This window comes from Scyliorhinus torazame, chromosome 6 (assembly GCF_047496885.1).
Source record: "Scyliorhinus torazame isolate Kashiwa2021f chromosome 6, sScyTor2.1, whole genome shotgun sequence".
In the NCBI taxonomy this organism is placed as follows: domain Eukaryota; kingdom Metazoa; phylum Chordata; class Chondrichthyes; order Carcharhiniformes; family Scyliorhinidae; genus Scyliorhinus; species Scyliorhinus torazame.
The window spans coordinates 295,038,218-295,064,638 of record NC_092712.1 but is presented as its reverse complement, the minus strand read 5'-3'; the positions used below and the strand labels follow the sequence as shown (position 1 = coordinate 295,064,638).

The following is a 26,421-nucleotide window of genomic DNA, read 5'->3' as shown; positions in this document are numbered from 1 at the left end:
GAGGCTTGCCAGGCCTTCAGCCGCATCAAAGCGGATATCGCAAAGGCCACGATGCGTGCCATCGACGAGTCCCTCCCCTTCCAGGTCGAGAGCGACGCCTCCGACGTAGCTCTAGCGGCCACCCTTAACCAAGCGGGCAGACCCGTGGCCTTTTTCTCCCGAACCCTCCACGCTTCAGAAATCCGCCACTCCTCAGTGGAAAAGGAAGCCCAAGCCATAGTGGAAGCTGTGCGACATTGGAAGCATTACCTGGCCGGCAGGAGATTCACTCTCCTCACCGACCAACGGTCGGTAGCCTTCATGTTCGATAATGCACTGCGGGGCAAAATCAAAAACGACAAGATCTTAAGGTGGAGGATCGAGCTCTCCACCTTCAACTACGAGATCTTGTATCGTCCCGGAAAGCTGAAGGAGCCGTCCGATGCCCTATCCCGCGGCACATGGGCCAACGCACAAATTAACCGCCTCCAAACCCTCCACGAGGACCTCTGCCACCCGGGGGTCACTCGGTCTTTCCACTTTATCAAGTCCCGCAACCTCCCATACTCTTTAGAGGAGGTCCGTACAGTCACAAGGAACTGCCACATCTGCGCAGAATACAAACCGCATTTTTTCAGGCCGGATGGTGCGCACCTGATTAAGGCTTCCCGCCCCTTTGAACGCCTTAGTCTGGATTTCAAAGGGCCCCTCCCCTCCACCGACCGCAACACATACTTCCTTAATGTGGTGGACGAGTACTCTTGCTTCCCATTCGCCATCCCCTGCTCTGACATGACCGCGGCCACAGTCATTAAAGCCCTGAACACCATCTTCACACTGTTCGGTTGCCCTGCATACGTCCACAGCGACAGGGGGTCCTCTTTCATGAGTGACGAGCTGCGCCAGTTCCTGCTCAGCAAGGGCATAGCCTCAAGCAGGACGACCAGCTACAACCCCCGAGGGAATGGGCAAGTAGAGAGGGAGAACGGCACGGTCTGGAAGACCGTCCTACTGGCCCTACGGTCCAGGGACCTCCCAGTTTCACGGTGGCAGGAGGTCCTCCCGGACGCTCTCCACTCCATCCGGTCGTTATTATGTACGAGCACTAATCAAACGCCTCATGAGCGTCTCCTTGTCTTCCCTAGGAAGTCCTCCTCTGGAACGTCGCTGCCGACCTGGCTGGCAGCCCCAGGACCCATCTTGCTCCGAAAGCATGTGCGGGCACAGAAGGCGGACCCGTTGGTCGAAAGGGTTCACCTCCTCCACGCGAACCCGCAGTACGCTTACGTGGAGTACCCCGACAGCCGACATGACACGGTCTCCCTGCGAGATCTGGCGCCCGCCGGCAACACACACACACCCCCGACACCATTCACCCAACCCCCCCCCCCTTCCTGCCACCGCCGCACCCCGCGACCGCCCCCTTCCCAGGAGGATCGGTCCCCCTCCCCCCAGGCCCGACCAAGAATAAAGCCCAAGCTGAAACCGTAAGGCTCCCGGAGACGACAACACCGGAACAAACACCACCACCACCGGGGCCGAGGCGATCGACACGGACGACCAGACCGCCCGACCGACTCGTGGCGTCGATCTAAATCAATATATGTACTTTTCACAAGAACATTTTGCTTTTTCTCCCGATACCTTCTGTAAATAGTTGAAACAGGACAAAATTGTACATACTGTATTGCCATATGAATGTTTTCCTCCCAGGACCAGCCCTGTAAACCCTTACCACCATGCGAAGCATCACCCCGCCGGGTTCATTTTTGACAAGGGGTGAATGTGGTAGTATGTATTAGGGGTCATGTGGGACTGGAAGCCCTAATGTCATTGGCTGACAGATCCCGGGTCCTGGTTGGCCGTTGACCTCTAGCTCCGCCCTGAAGGCGGAGTATAAGAAGCCGGAGTCCTCCCCCGCAGGCCAGTCTACTACAGAGCTGCGGGGGAACAGACACGCTTAATAAAGCCTCATCGACTTCACTCTATTCGTCTCTCGGAGTCTTTGTGCGCTACAACCTGCAACACATGAACTGCAGCAGTTCAAGAAGGCAGCTCGCCACCACCTGAGGGAAGGGAACTAAATACTGGCCTCGCCAGCGACATTCACATTCCGTGAATGAATTTTTTAAAACATGGGGCGGGATTCTCCGTCCCGCTTCACCAGGTTTCTGGTGCGGCGCACCAGCGCTGGCAGCGGGATTTTCCGTGCCGCCAGCTGGCCAATGGGGTTTCCTATTGTGGGCAGGCCCACGCCGTCGGGAAATCCCCGCGCGTGGGTGCGCTGCCGGCGCAACGGAGAAACCCGACAGCGGAGAACCCAGCCTCTGGTCTCAAAAGTTACTTCCTCTGCCCTCTTCCCTATTTAGCTGTTCTTGACCTCAACTCCCTTTCACCTTAGAAGTAAATGGACAGTTTACAGCATAACTGTTTATACCCCGGTATCTTCATGGGTCTTTCGGAGACTCACAGTCTACTCATTGCAACTCCAGAGACTGCTGCCATTGTCTAAAAGCATAAATCATTTGCACCTTCTGCCCAGTAAAACAATCTAAGCCTTTCTTTGATTTCTCACAATCAAACCACCCAGACTCAGTGGCAGGCAGAACAGATCGGACGACCCCCTTGAATTGTCCAAAATTTAAAGCTACAGTCAAAGTATAATAACCTTATGAACCTTACAATTGTAACTGGCAGGATATTGAGGGGGTGGAAATTAAGAAATTGAGGGGATGCAGTTTGAGAGGGTGATAGGTTGGAGTTTGATGATAAGTGTGTACTGATTGCTAGTCGGTGTCCTGCGATACAAAGTGTGGTGATATGCCTGTGAATTATATTGCATACACTCAGCAATGCGACCTCCCACCAGCAGGGTATCAGCAGTTGGTAGTAAGGCGTACACAAGGACAGTCGCACATCGGGTAGCTCCAGAGAAACCCAGTCTGTATAGATTCTGTATGTTATCCTTCCACGTGTTAACTAATAAACATCATTCTGAGTAAGTCATCCGCAGATCTGTATATATCATTGCAAGGGCAAGACAACAGAACACAACAAAGTGCACTGCTTGGGTGCCAAGTAAGGAGAGGATGGCACTCTTGTGCACATGTGATCTTCTACCACTCATTGCCAATGATCAGAACAATGGCCATTAGTAAGGCTGCTGGTATTAATGGAACCGTCCTCGCTATCACCCAGTAACTTATCATCAATGTCTCCTTCTTTAACTCGTGGTTAATTTTTGATTATGCTCCATGACTTTGGTAAGTTTTGCTACACTCACCCGAATGGCGCTACACAAATGCGATTTGTAATTGTTGAGGAGAGAAAATAAAATTAAATGTGATGATAACTGGGAATAAAAACCACAGCCGGGGAACTTAGTCTAAAGACAGAAGTTCCTTTTATTTGCTACAAACCTTAAGTCATAAAATAGGCTTTCAGATAGTGAAAAATAATATTCAGTCTGGTCATGAAGGGTCACAATTGGTTAAACTTGCCAACTATTTTGAGCTGTATCAGCTGTACATGATTAAATATATATATAAACGGGTAGGACCTTTGATCGGCACATAATGGAGAAAAGTGGTTCAGGGTTTTAATGGCGTTGGACACTTGGACATAAATATACAAGAGCATTTACTGTAAGGCATTAGTGGATGGAGCAGAAGCAAACAAAAGATAATTGCAGCAATCCAAGAATGCTCGTATCTTGTTTTCTAATCTGCGGACTCACTGAATACATGTCGATATCTGATCTTTTACACAGTCAGACTATTTGATTATAATGGAGGCAACTGCTTTTGAGGTTCACCTCCTTGCAACTATCTCCAGTCAAAAGTGTTCAAAATATAATTGGCTCAATTCAAATAACACATCAATGATCTCTTGCTGGGAAATGAAACAACTAAAAGAACAGTGTTTCAAATCACATCTTGATCATATCATTCTTGGATTCCCAAGAAGGAGAGATACAGTGGACGTGATTTAGGAGGGGGGGGCGGGGGGGGACATATGAAGCAATTAAAAATAAATATTAACACAAATATAAATGCTACCACACAATTTGATTTGTACACTAGCTGCAGTGGTGAATTAATCTACATTTACAGTTTTGCAGTTTCAGAAGCTACAGCAACCACAAATTGCACAAGAAAAAAGGTTATGCAGAGACAGCACCTTGTTATTTACAGAACGCAATGAAAAAAATTAAAAGTGAGCTGTAAAAAAGATAATCATTATTATATGCATATGTACATGGTGTAGTTATTTCCCATTTATTGCTTGGGCTGAAGTGTATCTCTCATGTCCTTTTTCAGTATGAGATGGGATGTCCCTTGATTGCAGGGTCTGTTTCAGGCAGTCCTACACATTCTCCCATTTATCCATCTTGTTTCGGATTTCATGGCTGTCGCATCTGTTCTTGCTTGGGGTGGCAGAGTGATCATCGGAACAAACAGAGTGTGCAGTTTGAAGGTGCCAATATCTTAGGAGCTGGGCCCGACTTCTTTACTCTGTTGGTAAGGTGATCCATGGGACAGACTGCTCACAGCTGATAAAACAAGAGGTCATCATTTAATAGAAGTGTACAACGCCTTCAAATAATTCAACTGGAACATTCTCGGCCTTCAAAATGTTACGGTGTGGCTGAGGGTCATAAGAACAGGAGTGGACCATCCAGCTCTTTGAGTATGATCTGCTATTCATTTGGTTCATGGTTGATCTATATATCAACTCCTTGATGTCTGCCTTGGTTCCATGTTACATAGTATGCTTGACCAACAAAAATCAGTCAATCTCTACCAATTCGGGCAGCAAATTCCAGGCTCCTACTACCCTCTGCGTAGTTCTTCCTCATGTCCCCTCTACACCTTCTGTCATTTATCTCAAATCAATGTCCCATGGTTCTAGAATTCTCCATCAAGGGAAATAATTTTATCCTGTCCACTCTATCTCTTCCCCTCATAATTTTGTACAACTCAATTAAGTTACCCTTCTTTGTTCTAATGAACGTAACCTCAACCTATTCGATCTCTCCTCACAGCTACACTTTTTTAGCTCGTGCAACGTTTTTGTAAACCTCTTCTGCACTCTCTCCATAGCAATAACGTCCTTCCTGCAATATGGTGATTAGAACTGCACACAATACTCCAGGTGTGGTCTCACCAGTGTTTTATGGCCTCACCAATATGATATCCTTACTTTTATATTCTACACCTCTGCCAATGAAGGAGAGCATTCCATTCTTAATGGATTTATCAGTGACAATTTCACATTGATTGCCTGGGCATTTGCACTCCCCCACAAGGGAAACATCTTCTCTACATCTATCTTATTGAGAACCTCTTCATAAATTTTAAAGATCTCTATCAAGTCACCCCTCAGACTTGTCTTTTATGGAGAAGGTGCCCAGCCTGTTCAATATTTCTTCATAGATATAACCTCGTGATTCTGGTATCAGTCCAGGAAATCTTTGTTGTAAATTCTCCATTCCTTCTTATAAAATGGCGATCGTTGTCCACTCTGTGGCCTCACCAAGAGTCTATATAAATTTAACTTATGTTCTCTGTCCTTCAATTCCACTCCACCCAGAACTGAACCCCAATGTTTTGTTTGCTGCTGTTGGGGGCAGGGAGGAGGAATTAAGGTAAAAACAAAAATAAAAACTGAGAAACAATAAACGCTGGTTATCAAAGACATCAATGGGTCAGTCAGAATACATGCATCCCCTTCATGAGATTCTCTTCGATAAAGAGCAGTGTATTATAGAAAGAAAATCCCCCGTGGGAGGCTGTAGAAAGAGAGAGAGAGAGAAAGAGAAATAACTCTGACATATTTTACACAATCGTAGAATTGTAGAATTTACAGTGCAGAAGGGGGCCATTTGGCCCATCGAGTCTGCACCGGCCCTTAGGAAAGAGCACCCTACTTAAACCCAGGCCTGCACCTTATCCCCGTAACCCAGTAACCCCACCTAACCTTTTTGACACTAAGGGGCAATTTATCATCGCCCATCCACCGAACCTGCACATTTTTGGACTGTGGAAGGAAACCGGAGCACCCGGAGGAAACCCGGGGAGAACGTGCAGACTCCACACAGACAGTGACCCATGCCGGGAATGGCAACTGTGCTCACCACTGTGCTGCCGTGCTGCCCTAATGTACATCTTGCAATTAGAAAAGAAAATGTGACCAGAAATTGAAAGCTGGAATAACGAAAAAGTTTTGCATAAAAAAAGACCTTGGAAAGTCAGGACCGGGGGCAGCACGGTGGCACAATGGTTAGCACTGCTGCCTCACGGCAGCAAGAGCCCGGGTACAATCCTGGCCCCGGGTCACTGTTTGCGTGGAGTTAACACATTCTCCCCGTGTCTGCGTGGGTCTCACTCCCATAACCCAAAGATGCACAGGGTAAGTGTATTGGACATGCTAAATTACCCCTTAATTGGAAAAAATAGTTGGGTACTCTAAATTTAATAAAAAAGGAAAGTCAGGACCGATGATCAAGAGGCAACAGACAGTACAGGAGCGGATTGAGTAGAGTGACCAATAAGAGGGAAAAGGTGTGAGATGGATGGTTTCAGTGGAAATTTTGATGAAAATAACTGATTTCTAAAACATGTTCTGTGTAGTTGAGGAAGCACATGTGACAGTTGACTGCATAAACTCAGAGTTTCAAACAATGGGAACCACGGTGGCACAGTGGTTAGCACTGCTGCCTCACAGTGCAGGGACCCGGGCTCCGTTCCGACCTTGGGTCATTGTCTGTACGGAATTTGCACGTTCTCCCCGTGTCTGCGCAGGTTTCCTCCGGGTGATCCGGCTTCCTCCCACAGTCCAAAAATGAGCAGGTTAGGCGGAGTAGCCATGCTAAATTACCCCTTCCTGTCCAAAGGTTAGATGGGGTTACAGAGATATGGTGGGAGTGTGGGCATTGGTTGGGGTGATCTTTCGGAGGGTCGGTCCAGATTGTTGGTCCGAATGACCTCCTTCTGCACAGTAAGGCTATCTATTCTATGAATGTTTCTTCAACTCATTATCATGTATGGGCATTGCTGCATTCATTGTCCATCCCAAGTTGTCATGAGAAGGTGTAGTGCCTTCTTCTTGGAGTGAAGCCTTCCTAGATCACTTAAGAGGTCTTTTATAAGTCAAAGGTATTGATATGCGACTGAAGTCACAGTAGGCCAGATTGGGTAAGGATTTATTCCTTTAAGGACATTAATGTACCAATCGAGTTTTGAGGACAATCTGACAGGTTGATCATCACTTATATTGATATTGTCTTTTTCTTTCTTCATTCGAAATAAGTTGAATTCAAATCCTCAAACTGATCATGTGAGGATATACCTCACATTTCCAATAATGTGACCACTACATTATCATACCCTAATGCAGGCATTGGCAAACTCAGGGGCACGACCCACGGGTGGGTTGCCGGCAGGTGTCGGAAGGATCGCTGAGCCGTCCGTCGCGGCACTCCCAATCGCGCAAATCCGCGCGCAGCAGCCGGCTTTTCATAATGCCGGCTGCCAGCGGCCTTCAAAATGGCCAGGAACAGATTTTTTAAAAATTTGGCCGCACAGCGCATGCGTGCCCGATCATCGGTGCACATAATTGAGGGGAGATAGATATAGGACAGATGTCAGAAGTAGGTTCTTTACTCAGAGAGTAGTAAGGGCGTGGAATGCCCTGCCTGCAACAGTAGTGGACTCTCCAACCCTAAGGGCATTCGAATGGTCATTGGATAGACATATGGACGATAAGGGAATAGTGTAGGTGGGCTTTAGACTGGTTTCACAGGTCAGCGCAACATCGAGGGCCGAAGGGCCTGTATTGTCTATGTTCTATGCGCAAAACTATGCGCATGTGCACCGATGATCGGGCACGCATGCTCAGTGCAGCTGCATTTTTTTTTATATGGTCACAGACTTTTTTTTTCCAAGTTCGGGGGCCAAAGGGACAAAGGAACCATTGGGGCCAAAGGGACCCAAAACCATTTCCTCCATTTTTGTCAGCAACAAACAAGGTAAGAGAAAATGGTCGGTTGTGCAGGTCGGCCGGCGTGGGCCGCAAAGGTTGGCCGGCGTGGGTCGCGAAGGTCGGACTGCATGGGTCGCAAAGGTTGGCTGGGTTGGGCCCCGAAGGTTGGCCGGCTGGTAAAAATGGGTCCCCGGAAAAAAAGTTTGAAAAACACTGCCCTAATGTCTCCAATTGTTACAGGGCTTCAACATCATAAAATGTTGCCCTACAATTAAAAGATTTTTAAGTGGGGATGATAATTGGTCAAATCCATAATTCACTTGATAAAACCATATAAATGGGCACTATTCTTGTGGTGCTGTTAACCAGCCAAGGGAGACTGATATCAGTTATTGAATCATAAAACCACACAATACAGATGAAAGCCATTCGGTCCATTGCATCTGGGCCAGTTCTTTGAAACAGTTGTACAATTTGGCACATTCCCCAGCCCTTTTTACAGTCTTGTATTTATTTATTTTTCTTTGCCAGGTATATATCAATTTCCTTTGAAAGTTCCGACTGAGTTTGCTTCCTACAAAGGATTGAGCACAATTTAAGATATCTCCTCGTTTCACCATGGGTTCTTTTATTGATTATTTTAAATGCGGGTTTTGAAGATCTTAATGCACAGTGGAAGTGTCCCTACCTCTGGACCAGAAGTTCCGGGTTCAGATCCAACGCCAGGTCTTGTTGACCACAGAAGGGGTGTTCGTAATGTGGCTCAATGGACTGATGCTCAGCTCTGGACTCTGTTGTAACCTGCCCGGATCATATTGGCTGGGGACAACTGATTACCCATTGAAACTTGGGGAATATGAGCTCCCCGATAAGGGAGCGGGGCAATCAATAACCTTGTAGCTGTAGAAGTAGAGCTGGCCAGTATGGTACGGGCTAGAGATAGAACCAGTAGTGAACTACTGGTGCTGTGAAAATACTGTACTAAATAAATGTTACTTCCTGTTTGACACAACAAACTCAGGCTGGACTCTTCGTCGCCCTCACAAAATGGAAATATTTTAACTGAGGAAAAAAATGTGTGTGTGAAGATACACTGAAAGAAAATGTGGGTTTTCTGGTTACTGATTCCCTGCCTGTAGAAATTGTTCCTCCCTTTCTAGTGCATCAAAACTGCTCTTGAACCTCCTCTTAATTTCTCTGCTCCAAGGGAAACAATTCCAACTTCTCTCCTCTCTCCAGACTCAAACTCCTCAGTCTTTGTGTTTTTTGAGTAAATCTCCTCTGCAAGGCCTTGATGTCTTCTAAAGAGTGGGGCTCAGGATGAACACAATGGGCAGCACGGTGGCACAGTGGTAGCACTGCTGCCTCACTGTGCCGAGGTCCCAGATTCGATCCCAGCTCTGGGTCACTGTCCGTGTGGAATTTGTACAGTCTCCCCGTGTTTGCGTGGGTTTCGCCCCCACGAGCCAAAGATGTGCAAGTTTGGCCATGCTAAAATTGCCCCTTAATTAAAATTTTTTTTTAAAAGGATTGAGGAGAAGGAATTAGCTGTGGACTGCTTAACCAATAAATTATCAAAGATTTTGACAGACTTCTTTCGGTTTTTTTATGTTAAAATTTCAAACAAATGTTAGGCTTTCTTATTTTACATACATATCAACCAAATTGCTAGATACATGAGATGGCAACCGAGAAGATAATAATCTCAGATTATATACCAGGGAGCCCATTCACCTGTATGAACAGAATACTGTTAATAGTTCATCGCTACCAGCCACAATAAAGCATCATGATTAATAGCACCATTCAAAACATGCTAATCTCCTCCGTTATTCTCCCTGTTAAGGTTATTATTTAGTTAATCACCACTTAACCCTGCTTTAAGCCGTTAGTCTGATTAATCCTTCAGGAGGTTTTAATTTATTTTTAAAATCTAGTTACTTACTGAACTATCTCTGCAAATACTTGCAAGTCAAACCAGAGAGGTCTATTGTTACATGTGGGGGTTTATTCTGCCAAGACAATGAAGGAAATGAATCAAATTAAAATTACTACTTGGTAGATGCAGACAAGTCACTTGCCCCACTGACAGGTAAAAGCTAGAGAATGGAGGGTAACATCCAATAATGGTTGAATTCTGAAATTTAAACACATTTCATCCCATTCATAGGTAAGAGCAGGTGGCAAAATGGCGTAGATGGCTATTATCTGGGAAAGGAGGATCAAATAGTGCAAGATTCCCTTTCCATTGTTTACATGACTTTACCCCCTGTAAGCCTAATGAGTCACCCAAAATAAAAAGAAAGGTAAAAGAAGAGGGGCTGGATTCTCCGTTGTCGGGATCCTCCACTTCGCCGGCAGCGCACTCATGCCTGTGGAATTCCCGACGGCGTGGGTGTGCCCATAATGGGAAACCCCATTGGCCGGCTGCCGGGATGGAGGTGTATGAAAAGGTGGCAGAAGAGGAGAAGAAAGAGGAGAAGGAAGTATACTCAGGGATGGGAACAGTGGAAGAGAGGGAAAACAAGGAATGAGAACAGGTGGAAAATAAGGAAGAGGAGGAAAGCAAACAAAGAATTCCAGGAAGAGGAGAAAAGAACAAAAAGGAGGAATAAGTGAAAGAAGGTTGAAAAGGAAAAGGGCATGGATAATGAAAAAGATGGGCAAGAGGAAATATAGTGGGGCAAAAGTATTTTGGATTGCGTTTCCAGCCCAAATCACACGAAGAGTTGGCGGAGAATGCATCCCCACTGATCACAGCAGCCTCGCAGCCATTTAATGCCCTGAGGACTAATAAATGGTTGTACACAGGACATGTGACCCCCCTCTTTGTGGCGGGTGCTGAAAATTGCATTGTACATTTTGTCCACTCAAAGCTACCATACACGCATGTACCACTAGAGGGGAGTCTGGAAGCAACTGGAGGAACCCATTCTGGCATGTGCAGCTGTGATTCTGAATGCTCCTCTGAATATCGTACTGTTTCTTCGCAAGAACTAGGATTGGGGCGGGGGGGAGAAGGAAGAACAGTGGGTGGAAAGGACGGTGAGGGAAGGGATGGGTGCCCAATGTGGAAGCGACTAAGGCCTAATCAGGGTGACCTGACCGGCTCTCCTCCACCACTGAACTCCTCTCATCAGCCTCATAATTGGCCTCATTTGGGGTGAGGAATGGGCAGTTGCCCTCGGTCTCGTGTGCTCCATGTAAAATTATGAACAGGTCAGGGGCGGGTGGGAATCTGGCAGGAGGGCCACTTGAGGAATTTTATGGGCCCCCTCTCCCAATGCAAATCCACCAACAGGGAGAGGCCAGTCAAAAAATGGCACATTCTGTCCTAAAGCACATTGGCAGTAACCCTGATAAAGCACATCTTGAGTTTGTAAAGAAGTAATGCCTCCTTTGTCTCTGTTAAACTCTACACACAATTCCTTCCCAATATCTGTGTAGCCATTATTTCTAGCATTGCCATCTATTCATGATTTACCTTAGATTTCTGCTCGTCACAGAAATGCCGCTAAAAAAAAATCATCCAATAATTGAAAAACGTAAAAAGCTACGTTCAAATGATGAGCATTGAAATATGTTTCATAAATCGCAGGGAGTGAGTTCTTAGTGCTTTAGAATTATGTAATGTGCCCGACGCAACACAGAATACTTACTGCTGTGATGTACTGGTTCTTCACTGGTTTAGCCCTCTGCATCCTTGGGGAAAGATTTAAGGATGTATAATGACAAGACGGCTTGGAGTCGGGATTAGAAGCATCATCAGGGAATGTCTCTGTGGAAAGCTGGGACACACAGTTGAGAGTTGAACCACTCATACTCTCTGCGGAAGTACATTGTGAAGAGGTCTCCGAACTCTCTGTGACTGGGACACAAGAAAATTGGAATTTCATTAGCTTTGAGTTTTAGGCTCTAACTCGAAAAGGTGGCTTTCAATCACGTACCATCTTTGTAAATTGCAAAACTCAATCAGTGCAGGGAGGGTAGGAACAGAGGATGAGATGGGAGCTTGGTTATAGTTCTGTCTTGCAGTTGGAGAAAGTTCAAGGAAATTCATTTCTGGCTTTGTGTTCAATAGTTTCGCAAAGCTTTGTCATCAATTCAAAAGGCTGTTGCACCAACAGAACAATAACACCTGCGATTTCGCATTGGAATATAAGATAGATTTTCTTATTCACAACAGTGACTTGATTCCAAAAGTACATCCTGAGATAGGGACATCCTGAGCTTGCGAGAGATCCTCATCAATACAAGTCCTTTTTTTCTTTCTCTTTTTTGGATTAATAATACCAGTCGTTCAGAATTCTGAGTGGGTAATAATTGTAACTATGCTATAAGTGAGATTTAGGGGCGAGACCTTGGGCTGGATTCTCCGTCACCCGACGCCGAAATCATGATCATCGCTTGGGCGGAGAATGGATTCCGTCGCCAGAATCGGGACCGGCGTCGGTTTGCCCCCTTCAAACCGCCGTCATCGTAACGCGCGCAGTTTCACCGCCGTTGGCGCATCATCGGCCAGCCCACGCGCGATGCTCCGCCCCCGATGGGCCGAGTTCCTGACGGCGCGGGCCACGTGTAGTCCCAGCGGTCAGGAACGCGTCCGGGATCCGTACCACTGGTGAGGGGTGCCAGGGGGTGGGCTGTGGGGTCGCAGTTGGCGGGATAGCGTTCGTGCACGGCCGGCACCATGTTTTATGACACGACCGGTGCAGGTCGTCTGCCCTGCGCATTCGCGGCCCGGGACCCGCCCATTCTCTGGCCTTTTTCGCTGTGATTCGCGGGAGTTTACGCGACGCCGGTGCTAGCCCCTCACCAGTACCGGAATCGGTGGGCGGTTCACGCGATTTTCCTGTTGTGAACCTCCCTTATTTTGAATGACAAAATGGAATCAATGCTAACCAAAATGTGAGTTGGTAATTGGAAGGTTAAAGAGTTGTAAAAATTGAACCCTGGCCCCCTGCTTGCCCACTTGTGGTTTTGATTGGGTGGAGAGTGACTTAATTGGGGGAGGGAGTGAGGACGATAGGCCGAGCAACGAAGCTGCTCCCAGAGGGCAGGTTAACAATTTAAACATTATAATGAGACTGATAGACTGAGCTTGATCCATGATTTCAAATTGAACTCTGGCCAACCCAATTTCCTGGGTGGCTAAAGGAAGATTCGGTCAATTTGATCAAAGGTCTAGCATACCTGCCTCAACAGCCACCCCATCCCCTCCTCTGTGATCGGATACTAATCTTCCTAACCCCTCTGATCTGCTCAAAACCTTCCAAGGCCATGAACCTCCTGGTGACTCTGGTCGCCAACCCCACCTGTTATTGGAAATATGGAAAGATGTGTCATTTGAAACATGGAAGTCTGGCAATATCTGGTCTGAGAGAAACATGAGAGAATGTAGGGCAAGATCCCACAAAGGGTTAACAGCAGCTGCCAGGGAAGGATTGTAAAATGCAGATATCCTTGGTCAAGCAGGCTCAGCAAACAAGACAAACAGGATTTTGAATGAAGCCAAAGACAATGGCTCACACCTTCATTGAAAGTAACTAACTTAGTAAGGATCTGGAAAAGAATGGACGAGTTCAGTTGAATTTTGTGATAATTCGAAGTGTGAAAATTTGCTAATACCAGGTAAATTAAAGAACACTGGAGGCTCTCAGTCTACGAGAAACAAAATATCAAAGCCAAAATCAAAGTCAAAATTGAGCTGAGGACACAATTGGAAAATAAAACTATAGAAATGACAGGAATTAAAAGTAACACTTCTTGAAACCAAAGCATTTTGAACACCACAAAGGACACAATGTAATCAGATCTATGAGGTGAAGTCATGTCAAAATGTATACTTAGTTGGATTAAAAGGTTGAGATCAAAAGATACTTTTTACAATTAAAGAAAATAAGAGTTACTTTACAATAACATCATAAAAACTTAATTGTTAGAAAGCAAATATAAACCTCGAGACCAAGGCAGGAAAGATCAGACGCAGAACCAGAAGCAGAACTCAGAGAGAGAGAGAGGGGACAAGCAGCTAGAGTCACAGTCAGCTCGGTCATGGGAAAGAGACAGAACAGAGCAGCCGAGCTAAAATAGCTAAATACATCTAAAGAAGACCAGACTTTAAAGAAGATTGATTGTCATGTTGGGCCTGAAGGTCCCTTCAACCAACCAGAAGGATCCAGAAGCAAGATCTTTTTACTTTTCTGTAAAGACAGTGATTGCATCTTTTAAAAAGAGAAAAAAAAAAAAATAATAAAATAACTTAAAAGTTTTAACCTGAAACAGTGGTTATTAGCCTACTTTACTTACTTAGCAATGCGGGACCCAGGATCGATGCTACTAAGTGGTAAGTAGATGAAATCTTCGGTGAAGGTATGGGTTATACCGGGGGATAACTTGAAAATATAGTTTGACCTGAATAGCACCCACTGAAGCTTGCATCGGAGTCGGGGAGTGAGAATCCCTGATCACCATTTAGAATGTCGGCCCTTTTTGGTATAGGGGGACTTCTAAGAATAATGGTGATTTTTCAAAAACACACCCCATCCTCCTCCGATCTTTCAAACGTCCAAGTTTTCACTCCCCAGGCCTTTGTTCTCTCATCCCTGCTGCCTGATCCTCAGGCCTTCAATCTCCCAACACCATCAACCCTCACCGTCCCCCCCATCAGCCCCCCAACATCTCTCAATCCCAATCCAGCCTACATCTCCTCAGCTTGGCTCCCACCTTCATCCCGACTTCCACGCCCCTCACCACAGACCAGGATCAAGTTTGCAGTCCATTATGTGGAAACCCACTTTATTCAAACCATTTTGACAATATTGAATCCTAACCATACTTTTAACGCATCCAATTTGTTTCTCAGCTCATTGCAGACTTTCACAAGAGGGAGTCTTGCAATCTCTTGGAAACTGGTGAAATGTCAAACAACGTAACACAACTCCATGGAAATAATGACAATACCATACTTGCACTGGACGGGCCAAGCATAAACCTGTCAGAATAAATCAGACCATTTCCTAATAGTGACATATATCAGATTAAACATCGAGGGCATTTGATCAGGTTTCAGAGATTTAACCAATCATAATGACTTACTCATGGACGGTTGACTTCCAGTCTCTTGCTCCAGTTCATCTTCTTCAATGCAGGTCCCAATGTCATAGGACCATTGGTTGGATGGTGTCCAATGAGGATTCCCATGCGTTGGACTCGAGTACATGTGAAGGTTGAGAGTTCCCAGTATGGAAGAAGATGACTGACTGCTGGAAGATGAGGTACTGCTGTTGGAGATGGTGGAATGGGGCCTCTTAAAGGACGTGGAATGCTCAAATGAAGACACGGCGATGGATGCCCGCGTTCTCGATTCTAAAGAGAGATAAATGGAGAAACATTACTTTTTATTAAATGTTCTATCTATTTACGTCAGATGACGAGCAACCTAATAAAAAGGGACTGGACTGGTGGAAACTGTTCAAACTAACTTTGAAAATTCTCACTTATTTTTGGGCTCAGGAGACTTTCTCCTGGACCAACAAAGATTACTCAAACCTGCCGACAAATTCAAAGGCCCCACAGGATGTTGGCATGCGCCCTGAAAACCCCAACCCCATCCCTGAGAGGTGATTTGACTGGGGTTTTTTAAATTGACGAAGAGATTTGCGGATTGCACAACCAGTTCCTCTGGTTGGGAACTCTCTATCAAGGAGTCACTAATTTAAAACTGATGACTGAGGGGAGAGGTTGAAAGGCATTCCTTTGCATGGAGAATTGTTGGGGCTCCAGAGTGCTTTTGTCAATGGAAGTGGACTAGGCAGAGGCCGTTGCATATTTTCAAGGCAAAATGGACAATTCAAAGCACGGGAAATACCGTGCTATGAGGTGACTGTGGGATAGTGAGCTTAGTTTTGGCTTGCTCCAGCAAAGGGCCAACAGAGACATGGTGGGCCAGATGGCCTCCTTTTGTGTTGAATATGTCTGGTTCATGAAAGTTTTGTTCCTCAGGAACTTGGCAATTGAAACATCTCTTTTATTTTGGTCATCAGACTACGAGCTGATGTTTTCATTTTGGAGAGACCTGGGCTGGATTCTCCCAAAATGGGGCCATGACCCCACGCCGGCGTAGAAACGCTGGTGCTGCACTCCCGAATTTCCTCAAAAAAATAACAGTCGATTCACTCACCTTCAGGGGGCTAGTAGGGACCCGGAGTGCTTCACGCAGCTTTAGCTGTGGATACGGTCCCCTGCACTTCCGGTTTTAAGTCCGCGAATGTGCACGGCGGCAGCCTCCGCCGGCGGCGCAGAGCGCCATGGCGGATTGAGACCACGGAGGCTGCTAGAAAATGTAGGCCCCCCTGATCGGCCACGCATCCGACCCCACAAAAGCATTCCCCGTCCGCCCATAAGGCCCTCCCCGCCGGTGTCCGATCCCCTGACTGAGTCCGCAGCCGCCATGCGAGCATCCTGACCGGCAACACCATGTTGCTTCTATGCCATTGGGAGCTCGGCCAGTCGGGACGGAGGATTGCCGGGTGGTCCTCTGGCAATGGCCCCCCAGCCGCGTGGAGTACTACGCGAACGCCCCGGTTTTCGGGGCCCGGAGAATCGCCGGACTGGCGCCGGGCTCGATTTTGTTGTGAAATTTGATTCGCCGCCCCCGCGCCAAATGCGATTTCGGCACGGGGCTGCGGAGAATCCAGCCCCTGCTCTCCTCACGCGCACGTCATCCGCTGACAGTGAGCAGGAAAACCTGCCCTCAAGGCACTGCAGCCAGGAAGTAGCATGAGGTTATTTTCCTTCCATGCAACCGAGCACGCAACACTTGCCCCTGGCAACAGAATTGAAATTATGTTGGTTTTAGGGCGGCACGGTAGCACAGTGGTTAACACTGTGGCTTCACAGCGCCAGGGACCCAGGTTCGATTCCCGGCTTGGGTCACTGTCTGTGCGGAGTCTGCGTGTTCTCCCTGTGTCTGCGTGGGTTTCCTGGGGTGCTTCGGCTTCCTCCCACAAGTCCCAAAACATGTGCTTGCTCGGTGAATTGGACATTCTGAATTCTCCCTCTTTGTACCCGAATAGGCGCCGGAGTGTGGCAACTCGGGGATTTTCACAGTAACTTCATTGCAGTGTTAATGTAAGCCTACCTGTGACACTAATAAAGATTATCATTATCAGTCTCACCAGCAATGGCTGTCCATGTATGCTTGTGCTCATTAAGCTGGGAGATGCTGCAACGGACAGGACGACGAACAAACTTTTTCCAACAGGCAATTGGCATCACTAGGATTGGACCAACACTCATGACCCACAGAACTCGTCGTGCTCACAGACCCCAGCCAAACAAGGGCCTCCCATTGAAACTCAGAATATGAAGCAGAAAACCTGCACACTGCTATTGGATCCATCAGAAGGGGGACAGGCAAAGTTTATGTATTAACAGATTGGAGCGGGATGATGCTCGGGGAAGTAAGAAATGAAATGAAATGAAATGAAAATCGCCTATTGTCACGAGTAGACTTCAATGAAGTTACTGTGAAAAGCCCCTAGTCGCCACATTCCGGCACCTTTCCTGGGAGGCTGGTACAGGAATTGAACCGTGCTGCTGGCCTGCCTTGGTCTGCTTTAAAAGCCAGCGATTTAGCCCAGTGCGCTAAACCAGCCCCTGGAGACGAGGCACTCTTAGGACTCACGATTACAAGAACTCTTCATCACATCCTCCTGGGTTGCTTTTTAAACACATTTATGCTGTGGAGCTCTCAAGTTAAAAATTGATAACAAACTTGTTGGGCATCATCCTGTTCATGTTATCTTACTTACCCGTACCCTTCATGATGTAGTCAATCGCCCGGTCACTAATGGCAGCTTCACTGGGCTTGATGTCCATGAATGGCTTATTCCCTATTCCCATGGATACCATCTCCTGCATTCTCAGCTCTGCAACACAGAGGTCATTGATCAGTCCCCCGGGCAAGAGATTATTAATCTGTTTATTCTTTTGGCAAGTACGTGCTGTCATAACATCAACCCTTCCTTAAAAAGCGGAAGATTGATCAATTATTTATTTCCTGGAACTTGAACACTTGCTCATGGTGGCCAACATTGTGTGGGGGTCGGGGGCTTGAAGTAATATTTCCTTTTGGCCTTACGTTTATTACAAACCCTCAAGGGGCCAGAACAATTGGACAAGTGCTGGCATCTCTAGAGTACCTCGCCCAAACTGCCATTCTTTGTGTGTGAGGCCGGGTTGGATATTGGGAAGGCTGTTCAGCTGTGGTGGCCTCATAGCCAAATCCATTGCTAACTTCAGCAGATATGAACACAAACCCTTTGCATTGAGGTAGGGGGTTGTTGGGGAAAGAGGGTGGTAGAGATGGAGCTGATGGTGCTGGTCAGTGGATCAGTAGTAAGAATTCTGTTTTAACTCTATCCCCTCTCGTCCAGGGATACGGATGTCAATTATTTAGTCCCCCAACTGCTGCACTCAGTGGACTCAGACATTAAAGCGTGAAGTGTTCTGGACTGTGTGAACTCAGTACCACAACGTGGGCCCAATTCGCCAATTGAACAGGCAACAGGAGCTGAGAAGGTATTCTAGGTGGTCTGTGATCAGTTTTGCTGATAGTACCAATAATTTCGTTCTGTTTGTGCCAATATGAAAGTTGGGATCCAATGATAACTATCAGATCATGATGGTGTTTGCTGTCACGCTGAACTGGGCAAAGCAGTTTTGGGACGTTATCAAAGTAAATCATCTTACTCTGATTTTTGTGGCCAGATTGCGCAGAGATGTTCCGTTGGGCTCCACAAGCGAAATTCAGGCCTCCCACACAGCCACAGCGCATTCTTTCCTTAGAGACCCTGCAGGAAGGCCTTTCCCCACATGTAACTACATGTTAGGCAACAGGGTGCAGCCAATGCACTGCATAGAACATAGAACATTAAAAAATACAGCACAGAACAAACCCTTCGGCCCACGATGTTTTGCCGAACGTTTGTCCTAGATTAATCATAGTTTTCATTGAATTTACAGTGCAGAAGGAGGCCTTTCGGCCCATTGAGTCTGCACCGGCTCTTGGAAAGAGCACCCCACCCAAAGTCAACACCTCCACCCAACACTAAGGGCAATTTGGACACTAAGGGCAATCTATCATGGCCAATCCACCCAACCTGCACATCCCCGGACCATGGAAGGAAACCGGAGCAACCGGAGGAAACCCACGCAGATACGGGGAGGATGTGCAGACTCCGCACAGACAGTGACCCAAGCCGGAATCGAACCTGGGACCCTGAAGCTGTGAAGCAATTGTGCTATCCACAATGCTACCGTGCTGCCCTTAAGAACAAATTAATCTACACTATATCATTTTACCGTAATCCATGTACCTATCCAATAGCTGCTTGAAGGTCCCTAATGTTTCCGACTCAAGTACTTCCACAGGCAGTGCATTCCATGCCTCCACTACTCTCTGGGTAAAGAACCTACCTCTGACATCCCCCCTTTATCTTCCACCATTCACCTTAAATTTATGTCCCCTTGTAATGGTTTGTTCCACCTGGGGAAAAAGTCTCTGACTGTCTACTCTAACTATTCCCCATATCATCTTATAAACCTCTATCAAGTCGCCCCTCATCCTTCTCCGTTCTAATGAGAAAAGGCCTAGCACCCTCAGCCTTTCCTCGTAAGACCTACTCTCCATTCCAGGCAACATCCTGGTAAATCTCCTTTGCACCTTTTCCAAAGCTTCCACATCCTTCCTAAAATGAGGCGACCAGAACTGTACACAGTACTCCAAATGTGGCCTTACCAAAGTTTTGTACAGCTGCATCATCACCTCACGGCTCTTAAATTCAATCCCTCTGTTAATGAACGCCAGCACATCATAGGCTTTCTTCACAGCTCTATCCACTTGAGTGGCAACTTTCAAAGATGTATGAACATAGACCCCAAGATCTCTCTGCTTCTCCACATTGCCAAGAACTCTACCGTTAACCCTGTATTCCGCATTCATATTTGTCCTTCCAAAATGGACAACCTCACACTTTTCAGGGTTAAACTCCATCTGCCACTTCTCAGCCCAGCTCTGCATCCTATCTATGTCTCTTTGCAGCCGACAACAGCCCTCCTCACTATCCACAGCTCCACCAATCTTTGTATCGTCTGCAAATTTACTGACCCACCCTTCAACTCCCTCATCCAAGTCATTCATGAAAATCACAAACAGCAGAGGACCCAGAACTGATCTCTGCGGTACGCCACTGGACAAATTTCCCACTATCCCATGTCTCCTTACTTTCTGCAGAAGCCTACCATGGGGAACCTGATCAAATTCCTTATTAAAATCCATGTACACTACATCCACTGCTTTACCTTCATCCACATGCTTGGTCACCTCCTCAAAGAATTCAATAAGACTTGTAAGGCAAGACCTACCCCTCATAAATCCGTGCTGACTATCCCGAATCAAGCAGTGTCTTTCCAGATGCTCAGATATCCTATCCTTCAGTACCCTTTCCATTACTTTGCCTACCACCGAAGTAAGACTAACTGGCCTGTAATTTCCAGGGTTATCCCTAGTCCCTTTTTTGAACAGGGGCACGACATTCGCCACTCTCCAATCCCCTGGTACCACCCCTGTTGACAGTGAGGACGAAAAGATCATTGCCAACGGCTCTGCAATTTCATCTCTTGCTTCCCATAGAATCCTTGGATATATCCCGTCAGGCCCAGGGGACTTGTCTAACCTCATGTTTTTCAAAATGCCCAACACATCTTCCTTCCTAACAAGTATTTCCTCTAGCTTACCAGTCTGTTTCATACTGTCATCCCAACAATATGGCCCCTCTCATTCGTAAATACAGAAGAAAAGTACTCGTTCAAGACCTCTCCTATCTCTTCAGACTCAATACACAATCTCCCGCTACTGTCCTTGATCGGACCTACCCTCGCTCTAGTCATTCTCATATTTCTCACAAGGCCTTGGGGTTTTCCTTGATCCTACCCGCCAAAGATTGTTCATGCCCTCTCTTAGCTCTCCTAATCCCTTTCTTCAGTTCCCTCCTGGCTATCTTGTATCCCTCCAACGCCCTGTCTGAACCTTGTTTCCTCAGCCTTACATAAGTCTCCTTTTTCCTCTTAACAAGACATTCAACCTCTCTTGTCAACCATGGTTCCCTCACAAGACCATCTCTTCCCTGCCTGACAGGGACATACATATCAAGGACACGTCGTACCTGTTCCTTGAACAAGTTCCACATTTCACTTGTGTCTTTCCCTGACAGCCTATGTTCCCAACTTATGCACTTCAATTCTTGTCTGACAACATCGTATTTACCCTTCCCCCAATTGTAAACCTTGCCCTGTTGCACGCACCTATCCCTCTCCATTACTAAAGTGAAAGTCACAGAATTGGGGTCACTATCTCCAAAATGCTCCCCCAATAACAAATCTATCACTTGCCCTGGTTCATTACCAAGTACCAAATCCAATATGGCCTCCCCTCTGGTCGGACAATCTACATACTGTGTTAGAAAAGCTTCCTGTACACACTGCACAAACACCACCCCATCCAAACTATTTGATCTAAAGAGTTTCCACTCAATGTTTGGGAAGTTAGAGTCACCCATGACTACTACCCTGTGACTTCTGAACCTTTCCAAAATCTGTTTCCCAATCTGTTCCTCCACATATAGAAAACTCCTAACAAGGTGACTGCTCCTTTCCTATTTCTGACTTCAACCCATACTACCTCAGTAGGCTGATACTCCTCGAACTGCCTTTCTGCAGCTGTTATACTATCTCTAATTAACAATGCCACCCCCCCCCCACCTCTTTTACCACCCTCCCTAATCTTATTGAAACATCTATAACCAGGGACCTCCAACAACCATTTCTGCCCCTCTTCTATCCAAGTTTCTGTGATGGCCACCACATCGTAGTCCCAAGTACCGATCCATGCCTTAAGTTCACCCACCTTATTCCTGATGCTTCTTGCATTGAAGTATGCACACTTCAACCCATCTCCGTGCCTGCAAGTACTCTCCTTTGTCAGTGTTCCCTTCCCCACTGCCTCATTACACGCTTTGGCGTCCTGAATATCGGCTACCTTAGTTGCTGGATGACAAATCCGGTTCCCATTCCCCTGCCAAATTAGTTTAAACCCTCCCGAAGAGTACTAGAAAATCTCCCTCCCAGGATATTGGTGCCCCTCTGGTTCAGATGCAACCCGTCCTGCTTGTACAGGTCCCACCTTCCCCAGAATGCGCTCCAATTATCCAAATACCTGAAGCCCTCCCTCCTACACCATTCCTGCAGCCACGTGTTCAGCTGCACTCTCTCCCTATTCCTAGCCTCGCTATCACGTGGCACCAGCAACAAACCAGAGATGACAACTCTGTCTGTCCTGGCTTTTAACTTCCAGCCTAACTCCCTAAACTTGTTTATTACCTCCACACCCCTTTTCCTACCTACGTCGTTGGTACCAATGTGCACCACGACTTCTGGCTGCTCCCCCTCCCCCTTAAGGATCCTGAAGACAAGATCCAAGACATCCCTGGCCCTGGCACCCGGGAGGCAACATACCTTCCGGGAGTCTCGCTCGCGACCACAGAATCTCCTATCTATTCCCCTAACCATTGAATCTCCGACAACTATTGCTTTTCTATTCTCTCCCCTTCCCTTCTGAGCCGCAGAGCCAGACTCAGTGCCAGAGACCTGGCCGCTAGGGCCTTCCCCCGGTAGGTCATCGCCCCCAACAGCATCCAAAACGGTATACTTGTTTTGAAGGGGAACGGCCACGAGGGATCCCTGCACTGTCTGCCTGTTGTTTTTTTTTTCCCCTGACTGTAACCCAGCTATTCTTGTCCTGTACCTTGGGTGTGGTTACCTCCCTGTAACTCTTCTCTATCACCCCCTCTGCCTCCCGGATGATCCGAAGTTCATCCAGCTTCAGCTCCAGTTCCCTAACACGGTCTTTGAGGAGCTGGAGTTGGGTGCACTTCCCGCAGGTCTAGTCAGCGGGGACACCGGTGGTATCCCTCACCACCCACATCCTACAGGAGGAGCATGCAACTGGCCTAGCTTCCATCCCCTTTTACCTTACAGAATATAGCTGCCCTGTGGACCAACTGGATCTCCGCCCTCCGACTCTGCTCCCAGTCAGCTGCACTCTCTGTAAACTCCTGGCTCTCTTCTCACTCTTTGCGGAAATGTCGGAAACAAAATGAAAGAAGCACCTTACCCCCTCCTCACCTAACTCCCTCAGTCACCAAATTCTCACTATAGCACTCAAATGCACCAAATTCAGCACTCCCTCAGTCACCAAACTCTCACCATAGCACTCAAATGCACCAAATACAGCACTCAGTGCAAACAAAGTCTGCACTGTAGGGGATCACTTTTATACTGTGAATCTAGCCTCTGAAAACTGGCCTAATCCAATTAACTAACTAACAAGCTCCAGCTGCAAGTGCCTACAAGTAGAAGCTTTGTTTAAAGCTGATTGAAAATTCACCTTCTTCTAAACCAAACAGCAACTTTTAAGTTAATTACCTAAATAAAAGAAAGACGAGACTTTAGATAAAAATGAAGCCTTATACTCCCTCAGTCACCAAACTCTCAACATAGCACTCAAATGCACCAAATTCAGCACTCAGTGGGCTGGATTCTCCGTTTCTGCGGCTAGGTGCCGGCGCCAACGGAGAATCCGTGGTGCGGCACGGATCCCAGCCGAGCGTGGCGGTGCTGGACACTGTCTGTAGCCGGCATGCCAGGATCCCGACTGCTTGGACCACACGTGGTCAGGAACTTGGCTCATCGGGGTGGAGCATCGTGGATGGGCTGGCTGATGACGTGCCAACTGCGTTGCGGCTGCGCGTGGCACGTATCCTGATGACACCAATTTGGAGGGGGCGGAGCATTACCAACCTGCGTCAAACCCGCGCCTGCCGCGATGCCGGTGTCAGAAGCCATTCTCTGCCCGATCGCCAATCCTGATTTCGGGGTCGGGCTACGGAGAATCCCACCTCATGTTTTTGGCAATCGAGGCGGGGTGGATGGGGGGGGGGGGGCGGGGGGCAGGTATTTACTTCCTGTCCACATCCTTTATGGAACGGAAGGATATTGGACCAGTGGCATGATGATGATAGTAATAATGCCCATTGATCAAAATAGCCACAGGCTGCTGTGGGCCTGCAGCAATCTAACGGACACCCACTGTTTCCCACTAGAAACCCACCGGGAGGAAGGAATAAAGGAACTGTCAGACATGGAAAGACAAACAGCCATCTTGTTTGCCTTCAGTGAACCTGACAGGCGCATGACACAATAACAATGGAAAAGCTAACTAATCAGAGCGATCAACCGCCAGGAATTAGTCTTCAGCAGACTCAGACGTGAGGTAAAACGTCAGTGGTGGAAAGCTTTTGGAAACCTTAATTTCTAAGTGACCTGTTGCTCCCAAACACGCTGCCCTGTTGTGTCACAAATTACTCATATACTGGATATGAATCCATTTAATTTACATTTGAATGCATCAATAATAACTGCTTCCACCAACTCCCTAGGGAGCCTGCCTCATATATTTACTTGATGAACCTTGCGATGTCAATTATAACACTTCGCAGGAAACCATCATGTAACGCTGGGTAACATTCTTTAGCCCGTTTCAATTTATGACACGGTAAAAAGGGCTCGAGACTTAATAACATACCTCGGTTTCTCAGAGCTTGTCGCCACAGGATTTTTCCTATGACATTGGTCCAGGTTAACTTGACCTCAGAAGCACAGGCCTGAAAGATATAAGTGTCCTGAGATTTCCTCCTCCTGAACCAGATCTCGAATCGTAGTCCACTGTCCCCAACATTCTCGGTCATTCCAATCTCTGCAGTCTGAAATCAATGAGGAGGAAAACTCGAATTTCTCCATGAGTTAAAGTACAATAATTAAGTTTTTATTTTGCTGAGAAAAGAAACTTATAGTAAGTAGACTCAGAATAAAATCTATGCTACTTTACATAATTCTGCACTCGTTGATCTACATCACAAGTCCAACAACAACTCGATATTAATGTTCACATCCTTGTATTCAAATCCCTCCGTGACCTTGCTGCAACCCATCTCTGTAAACATGCTGAGCCCTATCACCCTCCAAGGTCTCCTGCAGTTCTGGACCCTTGCACATTGCTGATTTCGCCTTTCCTTAATTGCTGTGGGTGAGAGGGGGTGTCGTTAGCCATCTAAGTGCTAAACTCTAGAGTTCTCTCCCTTAATCGCTCTGGTCTTTCTCTATATCTTTAAGACACTGCTTAAAACCTACCTCTTCAAAACCACCTTTTGATCACCTTCCCTAAGAATCCCTTATAAGACTCGGTTTCGGGTTTTGATTGATAACGCTCTTGTGAAGTGCTTTGGGATGTATTACTGCCCTTCTGAAGGGCATTTAGAGATGGGCAATGAATGTTAGCCCAGCCTGCGAAGCCTACTACCCCAGAATTAATTTTTTTAAATTAAGCACACTATATAAACTTAAAATGATTCTGTGACTGTGTACGACCATAACACTTCAAAAAACAAAGTGGGTTTCCATTACCTTGAATGACTGCTTGTAAATATAAATGTCATATCCTCCTTCAATTCTCTTTGTTTTGCTGAAGAGAATAAGGTCCTCAAACAGGAAGATGTGCCTCAGATACTTCTTGCGTCCACACCAAACAATAAATTCTTCCTGACACATAAGTTGTCCTTGCTCTTTGAGATTCACCTAGAGAGGAAGCAGCCCAGGATTATCTTAACATAAATGCTGTCTTCCAGATGAGAGGGTAAGCTGACACCCCATCTCCCCTCTCAGGTGGGTACAAACAATTCCAGGGTACTATTTACAAGTAGAAGAGGGAAGTTCTCCGAATGACATAGTCAGTATTTATTCCTCAATTGACATCACCAAAACAGATTATGCAATCATTGTATCAAGGTTTGTGGAACCTTCCTGTGTATAAACTGGCAGCATGGTGGCACAGTGGTTAGCGCTGCTGCCTCACAGCACCAGGGACACAGGTTCGATTCCAGCCTTGGGTGACTTGTCGTATTGGGTGCTCTGATGCACAAATGATCCAACACGGCTGTAGATGGTACAACTGTGTTTTATTGTCCAATCAACGGTAACAACTAACTACTGGCTTGGGTACGTGCTTCACCAGCTAACCTGTGGACCCAGCCCTATCACTATCTTAGTGAGGCACTCAGCACATGATCTATGTCTGAGTGGCACGCTGTGAGCTCTGTGCTCTGAGCTATCTCCTGGTAGAATGAGCGGGAACTGTGGTGTTCCCTGTTTTATAGTGCGTGTGCTCATACTGGTGATTGGCTGCAATGTTATGTGTGTGCTGGTTGGTCCAACTGCCTGTCCATCAGTGTGTGTGTGATTGCACCATGATATGCTGATGTGGATATCATGACATCCCCCCCT

The 26,421-nt window shown here is 46.8% G+C and overlaps 1 protein-coding gene across 9 annotated transcripts in view; it reads right to left on the bottom strand.

Moving 5' to 3' along the window:
- Positions 1-3,359: 3,359 nt before the first annotated feature.
- The window catches only part of plekhg4b (pleckstrin homology domain containing, family G (with RhoGef domain) member 4B), a 455,924-nt gene continuing 432,862 nt past the window's right edge, over positions 3,360-26,421 (bottom strand). For 7 of the 9 annotated variants that reach the window (XM_072509880.1, XM_072509882.1, XM_072509888.1 and 4 more), the window contains 7 exons: positions 25,546-25,716; positions 24,668-24,845; positions 17,778-17,894; positions 15,061-15,330; positions 11,622-11,830; positions 9,908-9,974; positions 3,360-4,531 (listed from right to left, as the gene is read on the bottom strand). In XM_072509880.1, the coding sequence (XP_072365981.1) occupies positions 9,912-9,974; positions 11,622-11,830; positions 15,061-15,330; positions 17,778-17,894; positions 24,668-24,845; positions 25,546-25,716 (1,008 nt within the window). In that variant the 3' untranslated portion in view covers positions 3,360-4,531; positions 9,908-9,911. The remainder of the gene's footprint in view (positions 4,532-9,907; positions 9,975-11,621; positions 11,831-15,060; positions 15,331-17,777; positions 17,895-24,667; positions 24,846-25,545; positions 25,717-26,421) is intronic. The other 2 variants (XM_072509884.1, XM_072509886.1) reach the window with 2 other exon arrangements.